The 15466-nt window shown below is 33.6% G+C and overlaps 1 protein-coding gene across 1 annotated transcript in view; it reads left to right on the top strand.

Moving 5' to 3' along the window:
- LOC118628249 (doublecortin domain-containing protein 1-like) overlaps positions 1-12110 on the top strand; it is a 74680-nt gene extending 62570 nt beyond the window's left edge. Inside the window, exon 7 of the mRNA XM_036259086.1 lies at positions 11890-12110. Coding sequence (XP_036114979.1) covers positions 11890-12110 — 221 coding nt within the window. The remainder of the gene's footprint in view (positions 1-11889) is intronic.
- Positions 12111-15466: the final 3356 nt, after the last annotated feature.

The following is a 15466-nucleotide window of genomic DNA, read 5'->3' as shown; positions in this document are numbered from 1 at the left end:
AGGTCATCCTAGATCCGCCGACAGCCAGCTGATTCCGAGACATGTGAACAAGCCCTGCCAGGACCAGCAGAACCACCCAGCTAATTTGCAGACTCATGAACTAAATAAATGCATATTGTTTTATGCCACTGAGTTTTGAGGTTGTTTGTTATGCAGCATTGTTGTAGAGATACCAAATACAGTTAGCTGTTTATATTAATAAATATTATTACATTATCTCTATTCACTGGTTAGCTAAATTCTATTCCTACATCTTAATCTTTTATGTTGCCAAAGGGTAATCTTCCTGATATATGCTGTATTTTTTTTTTTTTTTTTTGCTCATAACTTTATATATCCAGACAATCTACACACTCTGTGTCCTGACATTCAAGCACCTTCATCATGTAGCCTTGCCCTACCCATTCAACTTAACCACCCACATCTCACAACTTCCCAGCATGCACCTTCAGTTTCAGCTAGTGCAGATCCTTCAATGTCTCAGACAGTGCAAAGACTCATGTGGTGCCCAGCTTCCTTCCCTTCGCTAATGCTGTTTTATGCCCACTCAATACTCTTTCTATTCTTCTCAATCTATTCAAAGTTCAGCAGCTTGCATCAGGCAGGATTTATATTATTTTATGGTAACAAATGATGCTAAAACTCTCAGTGGTTCCTACAGAGGTCTATTTTCACTCATTCTACATGTCACCGTGGGTAGACTGCACCTGCTCTAGTTATGGCAAAGCAAGTCCCATGCCATCTCCTCAGAAGGAGATGTATAATCCTTCCCCAGCGAAGAACATTGCAAGCCACATAGCTAAGCCTGACATGAATAAGAGGGGAAGTATAATTTTCCTCTAGGGAAGGGCAGCAAATATTTTGAATAATAATGGAATAAACTACACGACCTACTATCCAAAATCTGTATTTGTTATCAATTGCGGTGCAACAAATGACCCCAGATTGTAGCAACTTTAGGCAACACATATATTATTTCACAATTTTTGTGGGTCAGGAATTCAGCCGTGGCTTAGCTGGACACTCCAACTCTGGGTCTCTCACGAAGCTTTAAACAGGTGTTAGCATGGAAATTTTAAATCTTAATCAAATCCTACTTTTTAATAACTTTTTTTGATACCACATGTCTTTGCCAGATATCATACATTTGTTTATATAGTATCTCTGTTTTGTGTATAAGGCTTATCTCTCTAATTGAAGGGAGATTTTGTTCTTATATTAAAAACAAAACAAACAAACAAACAAAATCACTTCAGAAATCTCCTAATATCTACCATGGGACTGGGCATATAATGGACCCTCAAAAAATAATATTGAAATAAACAGTTGTTAAGCATAACCTTTGTTAAGTGGCTGAAACATTAAGTGATGAAAAATACTTTTGAAATGAATGAATGAATTAAAACAAAATTCTTTGTTGAATCAAATTTGCAGGGCATTACCCTCTGTAACTACTGTCACTGATGCCACTTGGTTCTCCGACCATTCGGAGTAAGGAGGATTTTGCCATGGAACTTTAAAAGTTTGAAAATTCTCACTAGATACAGAGGGTAGTATAAAAATAAATAATAATGACTCTCTTTTTGACATCTACTTCAGAATAGTGTTGTTAATTGATTTATTTAGGATCTAGCATCACAATGGTCTTTGGTCATCACCAAAATCACCCCAACCTATGTTCATCCAGTCATTGCTTGTTTTATTTCTGACATCTATAATTTCCTTTTTTTTAAAAAAAGTATCTTATAGCTAACTGAAATCTGTTCTTTTAAATATTTATTATTTGTCTCTACTTTGCTTTCAGGAGTTACATAATACAAATTAATTCTGAGTCTGTGACTGCTTTTCAAATATTTGAACAAGTATGATTTAAATCTTTTTCAGGTTAAATATCTCTAGTCTCTCCAGCTCTTTCTCTGGAGCCTCATCTACCTGGTCCCTCTTTTCTATTCTGTCTGGTTGTTTTGGTATCCCTCTTCAGAAGACCTCACATTGCACGTGAGACCTCCCTCACATTGCACGTTATCCTCCAAGCCAATCAATGACCAGTAAAGTAGCCCACTTCCTCTTTTATTCAGGCCATCATATAATCTACGATCGCATCATTATTTCTATTAAACACATAATATTGTTGACCTGTATTGAACTTAGAGTCAACAAAAGTCCCCCCATTTTTGCTCATAATTTGCTTTTAAGCTGCTACTTCTTCCTTAATCTTGTATTTGTACTGCCGATTTTATTTATATGTGTGACTAGAACTTATACATCAATTCCTACTAAATTTCTAATTATAAGGTTTTTATTTAGTAGTTTAGCCTGCCTAGATCTCTCAGATACTTAATATGTCATCCAGAGATGAACAGTATCTAAAAATAGAGTTGATTTTATAAAATAGTATGAAAATTAGGGATGCTGCCCTTCTTGGGGAAAATTGTACTTAGATTCCTTTTGATGTTAGTGGAAAGTTCAGAACACTGAGAATGAGCATTTAATCAAAATGTTTTCCCCTCCTTATATGTCCTAAAAATGCCTAGTACTATTCTTGTATTTCTAGCACAGCTTCTGCTCTGCTAAGTGTGGAATTCTGTAATGGTCCAGATAGGTTGGGCCCTGGAAATGGCATTGCTTTCTTAGCTAAGGGCAGGTAACTCAGAAGCCTGTATAGCCTATGACCCACAATTTAGCCTCATAGAGGGACAACTGTGTGTGTGTGTGTGTGTGTGTGTGTGTGTGTGTGTGTTCATTCTGATTCCTTTTATTACTTTCTCCAGGGCAGCATCCGGTCGTAACTTTCTTTTGCCTTGTTTTGGTTTTTAAGTGACATATTTCTTATCATTTCTAAATGGAAACATTTAAAAACAAACAATCATAAATTCTATGGTACTTAACCAGGAGGTTTGCAGACCCGAGATTTTCTCCTATTTTTTTTGCAGATATACCCATTTACCTGGGAAAAGGCATACAGGTTTAGCAGTACCTTGTTTGAGGACAATAGATGTTAGCCACTATTGGGAACTGCTTCCCACTGGAAGAAATAATAGTTATATTCTGGTGTTAGAGATCTCAAGACCCATGTAGGGAATTTTCCCAAGAGTTTCCCTCCATGGTCATTAAATATTCCTTTAATATGTAAATTACCCCATGTTGGGTCCCAGTGATTACTGTTTATTTTTCTAAGGGTTCACAAACCATTCATTTTATAATCTGTTCTAGAGCCCTTCAGGGAATAAGATCAAATTTATGGATAAATATCTTCTTTAAAATTAACTATATTTACCTCCCTTCAATCCTTTGGTCTCTTTCCCATATACCTTTATTTCTCAAATTTTACAAAATGTAAAAAAACTATGTCTCTTGCTGAAGAAGGATGCCAAGTGCTTATGGTTATTAATCAGCCCTTAAATCTCCTTAGGACGGATTGGTATATACAAAGGCAGCCAGTTAAGAGCAGTTTTGTGTAGAAAAGATGCCGTTCAGAAGTCTTTAGACCCTCCCTGGGACTGTGTTCCCTGTGACCTTGCCTTGGTCTGTAGACATGGACCCCAATGTCTCTTAGTGATTTCCAGGCATCAGACTTGAGGTACCCTTGTTGCTTGGACAGAAAAAGAAAGTGTGAAGTAATCACTGATTTCTATTTCTACTATTTGATCTATAGAGAATACTAATACTTTTGTTAAGGCTGATTTAAAAGATTTTTTCTTTTTTTAGTGGTAGTTAGAGAATCCATTATAATTGGATCACTGTCATCTTTTATTAAATATGTGAAAGCAGAATTGTGTGATATGAACATTCACAAAACAGTCTAATCTGCTCATAGACTCTTTAATATCTGTTAGAAATCCCCTTTTGAAGTCTTGAACACATAGATTCTCTTTCGTATTCATGAAGATATGATCATCACGCTAGGTTTTGTTGGGCTAAACTTGCTTCAGGATTTATGTAATTTTTTTTTTTTTTAAAACCAAATTGTTGCTGTTTTCTTCTCCTTGAGTTTGTCTTTCTAGTTTCTGGTTTTACATCTCTTATTTTTTAGTCTTTGACCACTAACACTGAAAATTTTACTCTGATTCTGATTACTTCTCTATGGTCCTAGAAGTTTATTATAAAAAACATTAAAATAAACATAACTGCCTGTGAAAACAAATAACCTAATTGTTACTACCTGTTAATAAACAATTTTTCTTTTTTTACAAAGTTCTCCATCTAAAAGAACATGATTCAGCAGAGATTGTTTTTCTTCCTCCTAAAAGTTTTTAGAAGAAAGATGGAATCATAGACAAAAATATAACCTGGCTGGTGTAGCTCAGTGGTGTGGCACCAAGAAGTCACCAGTTTGATTCCTGGTCAGGGCACATGCCCAGGTTGTGGGCCCAATCCCCAGTGGGGGGCATGCAGGAGGCGGCCAATCAATGTTCTCTCTCATCAATGTTTTTATCTCTCTTTCTCTCCCCCTCTCTCTAAAAATCAATAAATAAAAAAATATCTAAAATGCTAATTGTAGAAGATTCTATTTTTGTGAAACATGGAGAAGTAAATGTCAAAAAGACCCTCTATTGTAATTGTTGGAATTCTTAAGACTTTTTTAGTTTATTACATTTCAGATACAAATTTTTATGACATATATATTTTATATCCTAAATAAAATGTTTAAATGTAAGTAATTTGCTTCCTTAACATTTGCATTCAAGGAGACCAAAACAGCTTTATCTACATTATCCTAGGTGTCTCTGAATTGGGTATGTGTGTACTAGGTATTATCATTATTCCTGCTTTTGAGACTGGGGGAAAAAAAAAAAAAAGGTAAGAAAAGAAGAGAAAGAAAGTGATCTAGCTATATTTTTTAGATTAGTGTTGGTTGTGACTTTATAGCATAGCAGTAGAATTTTGAGACATTTTACAAGTAGCTTGCTTTTGAATGTTACATATGTAAGTGTTGTGTATATTTGATTTTGTTCCTGTTTTACTATGTTTTCTATTACATCATTTCCTAAAGGGTCAAAAGTTAATTGATGCTTCAGTTAATACCATTTGGGTTAAGATTTTTTGAATAGTAATAAAAATAAATAATAATAGTCTAAAAAAAGTGTCATTTGTTATAGCAAGCAATTATATAATGACATTTCCAAAGGTCTTTACTTCTAATTTTTGTTGGTTTTATTTATTAAGTTTCATGCATTATACCTTTTAAAACTAACTCTAAGACAATACTTTACATTTTAAGAGTTGTAAATTTTCCAAAAGCCGGTCATATATTTAATTATTAGATATTGGTATAGACCAGAGACACATAAAAACAGATTAGATATAGTTAATTCTCAACATTCCTTTAAGTAACCTTAAGGTTATACATATACCAATTCAAATAAGTTATTTTACATTATTATTACATTTCAAATATCCTAAGATATAAATGCCCAAGAGATTGAGTTCTCAAGACACTTATATTTTCAAAGGCACACATACATTATTATTTTTGTGGAGGGGAAAGGCAAAACTTAGACAATAGAATCCCAGCTCATTTCTATTTGTAAAAATCAAGTTATTTAAATAAATGAATTGTGTATGCTGACCTGTTCCACCAATGTGCTACTGGGGGGTGCATGAAAAAAAGATGTGCATGGTGGTGGAAGTAGAAAGAGGCATAAAGCGTATTGGAAAACTACCAAATGTCCCCTGCAAATGGGCCCTATTCAGAATCAGTAAGCGTATGATGAGTGAAGTGGTTTTGAATATCGCCTTTAGATTCCATGCTGTTACAAGGCCAGCCCTGAACATGGCAACTCTTATTTCCACACACAGTACCTCTTCACTCTCAATTTAACCCCAAAATCTGATGAACCCATTACTCCATACTTGATTTCATGGAACAAGGAGTAGATATAGTTACAAATGATCAATCACAAGCCGTGAACCAAAGCAGCAAGGCATTAACAATTCACACCATTTCGGTCCACTTGCTCAAGCAGAAGATGTGCCAGCATATTTAATGCACAGCTACTTCGTTCAGTTGAAGAAAAGACATGACTCGGGCTGCATTTTCAAAGCAGAGGAGACTTCCTAAGATTTCATACTTCCTAAACCCCAAAGTCAGCATGCACCCATATATCAGCAATGAAAATAACCAGGTGTTCTGTAAAGGTCACAATGTCTAAACTAAATTTTACTCAGGTAAAAACAATGTGACCTATGAAATTCTTCTCGCCAATGCACCCCTGTTCTTGTTTGATCCTATCATACAAATCAATGTCCCTTACAGCAGTATTATAACACTGTAGACCCCACAGGCAATATGCCGTCAGTTTAATAGGATCACTGAAAAACCAAAGCAGCTGTGAAAGATTGCTCTAAGTGTAGCCATCGTGTGCTTGTCATTTTGTTCAGTGGAGGAAAAATCCAAATTTGGGTAGGCAATTGTATTTAAGAAAGCGACTGCTAAATCTTCTCTCATAAGTACTTCAGGGACAATAAGATTTGACATATAGCATGTAAACAAAAGTACACAGCAGCTGTTTAGTTTTGTTTGAATGAAAATATACTGATATAAATCAAGCAACCTAGGAGACAGTATGCTCTCCAACCCTCAATCTTCCCAGCAGACATGCTTTTGAGTGGCATCTGTTGGTTACTCTGGGACCCAGAGTTTTTTTAACTATTACCTGAAGCTGGGTAAGGAGCATGAAAACACACATACACCTTGACACGAGCTCCTATTCCCTCTAGGCATACTTTCCAGTGAGAGGCACTCAAAGTTTAATCTCTCCTAAAAACTCACATGGTTACATTAAAAAAAAAACTTTTTAGATAAACTTTATTTAAAAAATAAATTCCAATCGGATTGGTGGGAAACTTCCAAATGACATCCTGCTTACAATAGCCGTGTATTTTTGAGATTGAGATCTAAAACTTGCTGTCAAAAAGCATATAGAAGTTTCTTTGTAGATGATTATGCTCTGAACAGTGCTCTTTTATTTTTTTTTCCCCAGAGTCTCATGTATCTGACTGAAATGTGAAAATTACAATATTATGTAAATTATGATTCTGGATGTTTAATTGGCATGGATTTTCATTTATAATTGGAAGCAGGTTTTTAAAACCTTTGATAATTTCTAATGCTTTTTGAAACTATATTAGTAAAAAAAATCATCTTTTTAGCTTTTCATAGTAAATTCAAATGCAATGTATAAAGTGTCTCTTCTAAAGTGAGATGTTGGAGAGAGCTATATATTCCCTAGGTGTAGAATTTGACAGATCATTCCAGTCTATATCTATTTGGTAAGTACCATTAGCTTTGTGGTTTTTCTTTAGAGGGATTTTTGGCTCCTTGTCAAAAATCCTTGTTCTGTTCCCATTATAAATCCAAATAAATTCAAGCTTCTTATCAGTGATGAGTAGTTTTAATATAAGGTCCTCTAGAAGGCTGAACAGTTTATTTTCTTATGAATAGCATTTAAACTCATTGTGTTTGGAGTTCTTAGAGGGAATTTCCTTTATTATTTAAAATAGCTATTTTGACCTTAATCTAATATTAATTCTATGTTATTTAAGTTTCATTGTGTGTCTTTCCCATAGTAGCATGATTTGTGACAGGGTAGGATAAAGCACATGAGGATTTCCCAAGGACTTTTTAAACACCCACCTCTGGCCTTCTCCTGTCTATTTAATACTTCATTACCAAATCATTTTCCTTTCTTCTTATATTTATTTTCCTCCTAGTCTTCATAATAATTTTATATGGAAAATTAAAGTAAAACAATTTTACATACCCTATATTTGCTTAAAAATTCTATTATATTTACATTTATTTATCAAATTGTGATTATATTTTTATTAGGTATTAGAAAGTTACACATTTGAAGTGATCCTTTATATAGTTGGTTTCATGGTACCCAAACCTCCATAAAAGACTGTCCACAGTATATCTAAAGTATACTTATTCATTCCAGCAATCATTTGTGGAGCACTGCTCTTACCAAACTGAAAAATACCATCACCTCAAACCCCAAAAGGTTTATGATTTCCCAGAGGATGGAAGTGGAAGGGGAGCAGTAAGGATGAATACAGATCAATAGGGAAAAATAAAAGTATAAACAAAACTCTAGAAACATAGAGGAGGTAGCAATTAATTGAGCCTAAAATACTTGGGACATTTTCCCAGAGGACATAACATTTGGTATGAGCCTTAAAGGACAAGAATATATTAACGGGTATTAGAAAAGGAGGAAGAAGTGCAAAGGAAATGGAAAAGCATGAGTGAGAAAAGTATCAGTTGATGGTTATGAAACTGATAAAGCTACTACTTTTAATCATCTGGTCTATTTACCCAATATGTTCAGTACTAACTCTATCTAGTCAAGTTACTCCTTTTGGTCACATGATATGTTTACCCAGCATCCTCAATCTTAACTCCAAACCCATTGGAACTATTGGGTTAATTTCTATTTGCTCCATAGTCATAACTTGAGAACAAGCAAAATGGATAAAAAGTGATTATCCAAACAACAACAAAAAGTCATCATCCATATATCTTTTCACCTTTCCAGTGGTGGAAATGATTTCAGTGTAATGATCACATCTGACTGACCGATGCATGTTGATAAATTTAACGAATGATTGATTTCCAAACCTTTATCTACAAAAAATGTTGGGGACTTGCTAAAAGAAAATAGTGAAATTACCGAAAAGCAAAGTTTTTGTTGCCATCATGTAAATAGGAGAAAATGGGTAGAACACCCAGGAGAAAGACCTCAAACATAAGGGGAAATGCTGTGTGTAGCTATGCACACAAATATTAAAGGATCATAGGATAATAGGAGCCAGCTAACCCTCTTGAATGAAGCATTATTTCTGATAGCAGTTTGAAGGAGAAGCTCATGGGTTGGAAGGACACACAAAATAATATCTTGCAGTTCATGCTCAGGGGAAAATATGTTTTGTTTTGTTTTTTCATCATGTATATATTGTGGGTTTTGCTAGCTCATATGAGCTCCTTCCAGGGTTGAAAAATATCTGTTATCCTTTCTAAATCATTGCCCTTATTTCTTGCCAATCTTTATGCAATAGTCTTCTTCAACAGAATGAAAATTTTACTATAGAAACAGAGAAAAGGAGAGAAAACCATTGGTTAAGACCACTTATGAGTCGTCTTTGGTATAGAATATTATGAATATTCACAAAAATAAACCATACCTTAAAATCTATAATTGGGGTTAAAAAGTAAAGTAATTTTTTAAAATCAATTTTTTTTATTATGTCTTATAATTATCATGTTAGGCCAATGCTTTTCTATGGAGAGTTCTTTAACTGGTTAATAAATGTTATTTTTTCAAAATTTTTAGTATATTAAGATGATTTATACTTCCTTTCTAAGTATTTAGGCATATCATTTTCTTATGTTTTCTGTACCTTCCTAGTTAGTGGAAACATTGTTTGTCCTTGGAGTGTGCTTTGTCTTCCTTTTCAAGAAGATCATCAAAGTTACTAGTTTTCAGCTTCCATAAAGAAAGAGCCTTCTAATCCCTAGTTCAGAGGCTAACCTTTATTAGCACTCTCGGGGTTATAATGAGGACCTTGCTTCCAGCAGGGAGATTCTGGAAGACTGAACAGATTATTCAACAAGTTCAGAGCAGATTCTGAAGTCCCTTATAAAACCTGCTTGTGAATACTGCTTTCTTTGCTTTGCTGTTTCTGGTTTCCATAGGATTCCTAATTACATAAATCATGTGGAGCATGGGAGCTATTTCCCATCCAATATCAATTCTGACACAGCTTGCATTTTGATATAATTTGTGTTTTTTTCCCTAAGCTGTACTTAAAAAAAAAAAAATTCTTATGGAAGGTACAAACTGTGAAAAAAGTAGTTTTGTGTTAGAAGATCTATGAAATTTTTGTTTGGAATCCCTTGGACTGACATACAGAATTTGAAAGTTATTTTGTTACAAGCCTAGATGAATAAGGCTATAAATCTGGAGAATCTGATAAAATTTTGTCAGGTTTACATTCAAGATTAAATCTAGGATGTAAATTATGCAACTTTATTGCCTATTTCTTAATTTATTTAACTTAATTTAACAGCTATTTATGTATGCCTTTCCATGTTCAAAACTGTGATAGATTCATTGAATATACCAATAAAAAGTGTACAAATTAAAATCTACTAATACACAGTAATATATGAATGATATAGCAGTTAACTAAAAGCACCAATAATTCTGAGGCTAGGTTTCTTTAGGAAAAATTGTAATCAAGATTGATTCATAATATATGTTTCTTGAAAGATTGAATAATTATAGTTCTGAAAATAAGTTTCTCTTTTAACTTTTTATTTCTTTTATAATATATGTAATCTTATATTTTAAAAAAATATTTACGTCATTTGTTTTGATAAAATTTATACAGAAATGCAGCTGTTGCAAGAGTATAAAAGTGGTTTCAATAAGTGGATTTTAGAAATTTATTTTTAGGCTGGGTGAGTGAATTTTGTGCTCATATCTGAAAATGTCTAAATAGACATTGGGTTATAATTTCCTTTTAACTTTATTTATAGTAGTTTTAGAAAATCTTAAACTCTATTTCCAAAATTGTCCTTAGTGTTGAATATATTAGAAAGAATTTAAATTGTGCTTTGGTAGAGAGCTGCAGAACTTAGTCCATAAAATGGAGAACTTTTTTACTAAGAGCAAAATTCAGCAGAATACCAGTAGCAAAGGCCATTAGCATAACTCAGTTGCTCAGCAGCTCAGCTGAACCTAATTGTAATTCAATTTCCAGATTGCTACACTAGGCCTCTCTGCATAAAATATGCAACATATAACATAACCAATGGCACGGACCTGTCTTCTTTGCTGATGATCTTTTTTTTTTTTTTTTTTTTAGTAAAAACATATATCAGAATAAAGAAGCCCAGCCATATCGTTATTTTATATGTTTATGTTGTATCCACTTCAGTAGAGATCAATTAAAAAAAGAAAAGAAAGAAAGAAACACACACACACACACACACACACACAAACACATCTCCTTTAATTTCTCTGGGTTCCTAAGTGTGTCTAAAATATATTTTTATTTCTTTATTTCTGGTTTTCCAGAGGGAAATTAAATCTTGAAAAATGTTAGCTAGCTGCCATGTTATTTGACTATTTTACACTAGAAAGACTTCATAAGCTAATCGTGTGAAAAAGTGTATAAACATGTCTGTCAAGTCCATATGGATGTTGCAATACAGGCTCACAAGTAAATATCTTCTGTTTACAAAGTGCATATTGGAATAGCTTTCCTAAATCTTTGACTAGCTTATATCCCCCAAACTTAAAAACAAAAAGGTATGATAAAATGCTTGCTTAAGATTCTCCCCTTAACTTTTAAACAGCCTTGCCACCCTGTTTTAGGGGTTATTTAAGCAATAGCAATGAAGAGCTGAGTGGGATGGCTTATAAAAGGTATGGATTCTATTTTATGAATAATTTCCAGATGTGATATTTTAGGTATATAGACTCCTCTACGGGAAGCTATACACAGAAACAACATGGATCTTACAATTTTATCAGGACAATGCAAGTAGATTTCAGCAAGGTTGGTTCCAACTCATCTGTGATAAATGAGAAGATAAGGCAATCAGTGCACACCATGACACTCTGTGCAGCTAGTTAGGCACACTTCAGAACTATTCAGGTGTGCTCACAACGCTCATGAGTCTTGCATGGGGGGTGTCTCAATATAAATACATCCTTCATGGTGGCCACTAGTAATGCAGGAATTGCCTCTCTAAGACTTAACCTAGGTCAGATATAAATAATAGATGTTAAGAATTAGCTCTGGTATTGGGGCTGTGTTCCAGGCAGTGCATTTCCGTTGGGTCAAAAGAATTTATTTTCCCTTATTTTTTTTGCATAGTTCCTCTGCTTGAAAAATGCCTGCAAAATTCCATCACACCTTTGCGGGGACCAGTTTGGGTCTCTAAGGGAGAAGGTTTCAGCCCCTCAGGAGCTAAGATGTACATCCAAGGAGTTCTTTTGGCCTTGTACCAACGTTTAAAGTCTGCAAAACAATATTATAAACAGGTGAGTCATTCCTCTTTAAAAACTGTTTTATTATGTGTTTTAAAATGTACTTGATTGTATAGAAGCAATGATTGGCATCATGTCATAAAAGAACTGTGACATGTATTTTGTGAACTCAGTGCCCGTTAGGGAGCCAAAATGCTTCTTCTGTAATCTCAAAGCCAACAATAATGGGGCTAATTGTATCTGTCTTTTGGTATGGGATGTCATATGTCTCATCTTTTCTTGCTACATACTGTGCAAAGCAAAGGCAACTTCTTATGTGGAAATTCTATAGACAGTTACTTTAAATAAGAAAATGAATAGCTCTTAAGACATTTAAAGGTTTACATTTTCAGCCTTTTTTTTTTTTTTCCTGTATGAAATTAGAATTGCAATTGTAACATGGGGCTAAAATATAACTCAATATATTCTGGGAAATAAAATTGAAAATTAACTTCATGTCAAGAGTAACTTAACCCATTTATGCTTATTTAATTTGTATGTTTCTGAACTTGAAACTATAGAAATAGAATTAATGTATTTGAATTCTGTTAAAGTAAACTTTGTTCTGTAATCTCTAAATATTCATTCCATAATTGTGAGTATGTGTGAAGATTTTGATATTGTTATAACTACTTATGGGGACTTTGACTTATTTTAAAGTAGAATTCATGTGACAAAGCAGAATGATTGATGCCATTTAAAAAGTAAAAATGGAGTTGCCACAGTTTTAGAATCCTCTGCGTTTGGTCTTAAGTTAAGCATACATTTTACCAGGTTAAATAGGATCTAAGTTTTACATTTCTAACTGGGAGGTTTCAGTTTAGAACTGGACTCATTCTCTCAGGTCACAGGCTGCTGAGAAATGAATATTTTGAAAGCATCATGCTGTTATTCTCTGTGTACAGGGGGAGGGGAGGCGGGAGTGGGATCCAGTCTCAGTGTTCACACAGCACCTCCTGCTGTCTGGTTTGGAAAAGAACAACTTTTATTGACGAGGAAATTGAACTTAGGTATCCAGAACTAGCAAGAAAGCTTCCCGTGAGAAACTTTTAGTCTAAAAATTCAGCTGGTTAGCCCAGTTAATACATTTTAGTGAATCCACAAATGGAATGACTAATTATCATAGATAAGGCTGTTTATAATAATAACAGGAAAAAATAAAAATCCAGTCTTATTTTTAATACTTTGTTAAGCTGATGTATATGAAAACTAGTGTAAATATATTTTATTGTATTTAGATTAAATTACTTTAACTGAAATGTTATTTAACCTTTACAGTACAATAATATTATAAAAAGAATTGTGACCACTTAAATTACAATAATTTATTTAGTATTAAATGGTTTGATTCCACTAATTAGTCAGTTTAAAATTATTTAATGTTAAAGAAAATATGAGGCCATTCTCCAATGCAAGAAGAGCACTGTTTACATCGAGTCTACAAAAAATGTAAACATTTTCTAAATTTTATTAAAAGTGAGGGTGTTAAGGAAAAAAAAAAAAAAGCTCAGAAAGTAGTTATGGTATCTTTTTTTCTTCCATTGTCCTAAACATTTAAAATTTAAATAGAGATAAACACTTGTATGAGATTGAAAAGTGTGCTGTGTATTGTGAGAAAAGAAAATGCTTCAAGAATTACTCTTTTGAATGTAAAAATTTCTTTATGACTCAAAATTAATGAAAAATACTTATTAAAATAAATATTACATGTAAATATGAACACAATTAACATTTTTAGCATCTCTGAAACTTAGAAGTATTAAAAAAACCTAGATTCTTCACCATCCCTAAATAAACCTTTGTTCTTTTGCTAAGTTGTTATAACTTAAAGCTTTGCACTCAATAGTTTTAATGATACTTTTTAAAGTTTTATTTTAAAATATAAAAATGGAGAAAAAGAAATAGATATTTGCATAGTATGCATTTCATGAAATTTCTTTTTTAAAAATATTCATAATTATATGTATTCTTGAGTCTCTTTTCTCTTGTATCGTAACATTATGACTCAGTTTAAAATTTTGCAATGTTTAGAAAAGTCGCTGTAGTGGTGCTATTATCAGGTCATCAGTGGTGAAGTGGGAAGCCACGCCACAGCTTTATTTGTCAGGACTTCTTAGCAAATATTCCTCTCAGCATTAATGAACTTTATTTGAACTGCATTTACTTCATTTGACCTTAGGGACAGCCTTTTCTATTTAGCTTTATAGAAGATTGTGTTGAGGAATCATTGGGTAGGAAAAATGGAGATAGATGAGGTTCCTGTTTTCTTAATGAATCTAAGTTTATAAATTGCAGGGTTATATGAACTGTTAATATTGTTTCCATTTATTTCACTTCTGATCATATGTAAAAACAACAATATGTTTTGCTTGGATTCTGTCAAAAGATTGTAGACTTTAAATTACTGTTTTGGAATCAGGAAATTTCTGTTAAGTAAACTGTGATAATATAGTTTTAAAAGAAAAGTCAGAGCTACTGGATTTATGTTTATGAACTTATTCACTTTTTAGCTTTTAACTTTATCTTGGCGATTATAGCATGCAGCAGAGTTAAGCCCTCTACATTTGTGTGGTCTTAAATATATACTGATTCGTGTATATGAACTGCAATATATCTAGGACAGCAGAAGGTCACTTACTCTTCCATTTTCACATTTATTTTCTTAAAAGTGGAAATATCTTAGAAATTGCTCAGAGCTAAGCAGAATCTATTTAATTGGTAATTTTTGAAGTAGCATAAACGAGTTCATATAAAATGCAGTTAACACTTTCGGAGACAGGGCCTGTTCCGTCTCATTAGCATTCTTGTTATGTGGTGGTGCTGTTGGTGGGGGTGTTGCAGTAGGAATGCCATTGTGTGGAGTTCCAGTGTTTGGGGACAAACACTGCTGTGGAAGGAACGTGTGAAAAGGCCACAGTCCTGTCAGTGAATGAGGAAGGCTGTGCTTTCTGTGTGCTTCAAGCAGGGAAGCTGTCATTCATAGGCCTAACACAGCTCAACAGAGGCCAAAACACAAGCCTGCACTACCTTTTAAAATGATATTAGTGATTTTTAAACATGATCTTCTTTATTTATGATCCTACATAGAGCTTTTAGTTGCTGTCAGTAAACAAAATATATGTCAGTCTGTTCAGAAACACTGTAGTGATGCATAAAAGTACATGGAACTGTGCCAGGAGGCTAGATAAATAATGATTCAGAATGGCTGATCTTTAGTACCAACGTGATTTGGGGAAACATTCATTTCTGGAAATGTCTACCCAATTTTGATACTGCTTTGATTCCCCCCCCCCCAAACCAACAAAATTCTTGGAGACTTGGACGTAATGAAAGCATAGTACCCTCCTTTTAAAATAACAGTTTTTACAAGAGCTTCTAAACATTAATAATTTAAAGTGTTTACAGGATAGCCTAACAGTTGTTAC

Source organism: Molossus molossus, unplaced genomic scaffold (genome assembly GCF_014108415.1).
Source record: "Molossus molossus isolate mMolMol1 unplaced genomic scaffold, mMolMol1.p scaffold_m16_p_13, whole genome shotgun sequence".
Classification (NCBI taxonomy): Eukaryota; Metazoa; Chordata; class Mammalia; order Chiroptera; family Molossidae; genus Molossus; species Molossus molossus.
The sequence above is the reverse complement of the archived record's forward strand: the minus strand, read 5'-3'. Positions and strand labels throughout refer to the sequence as shown.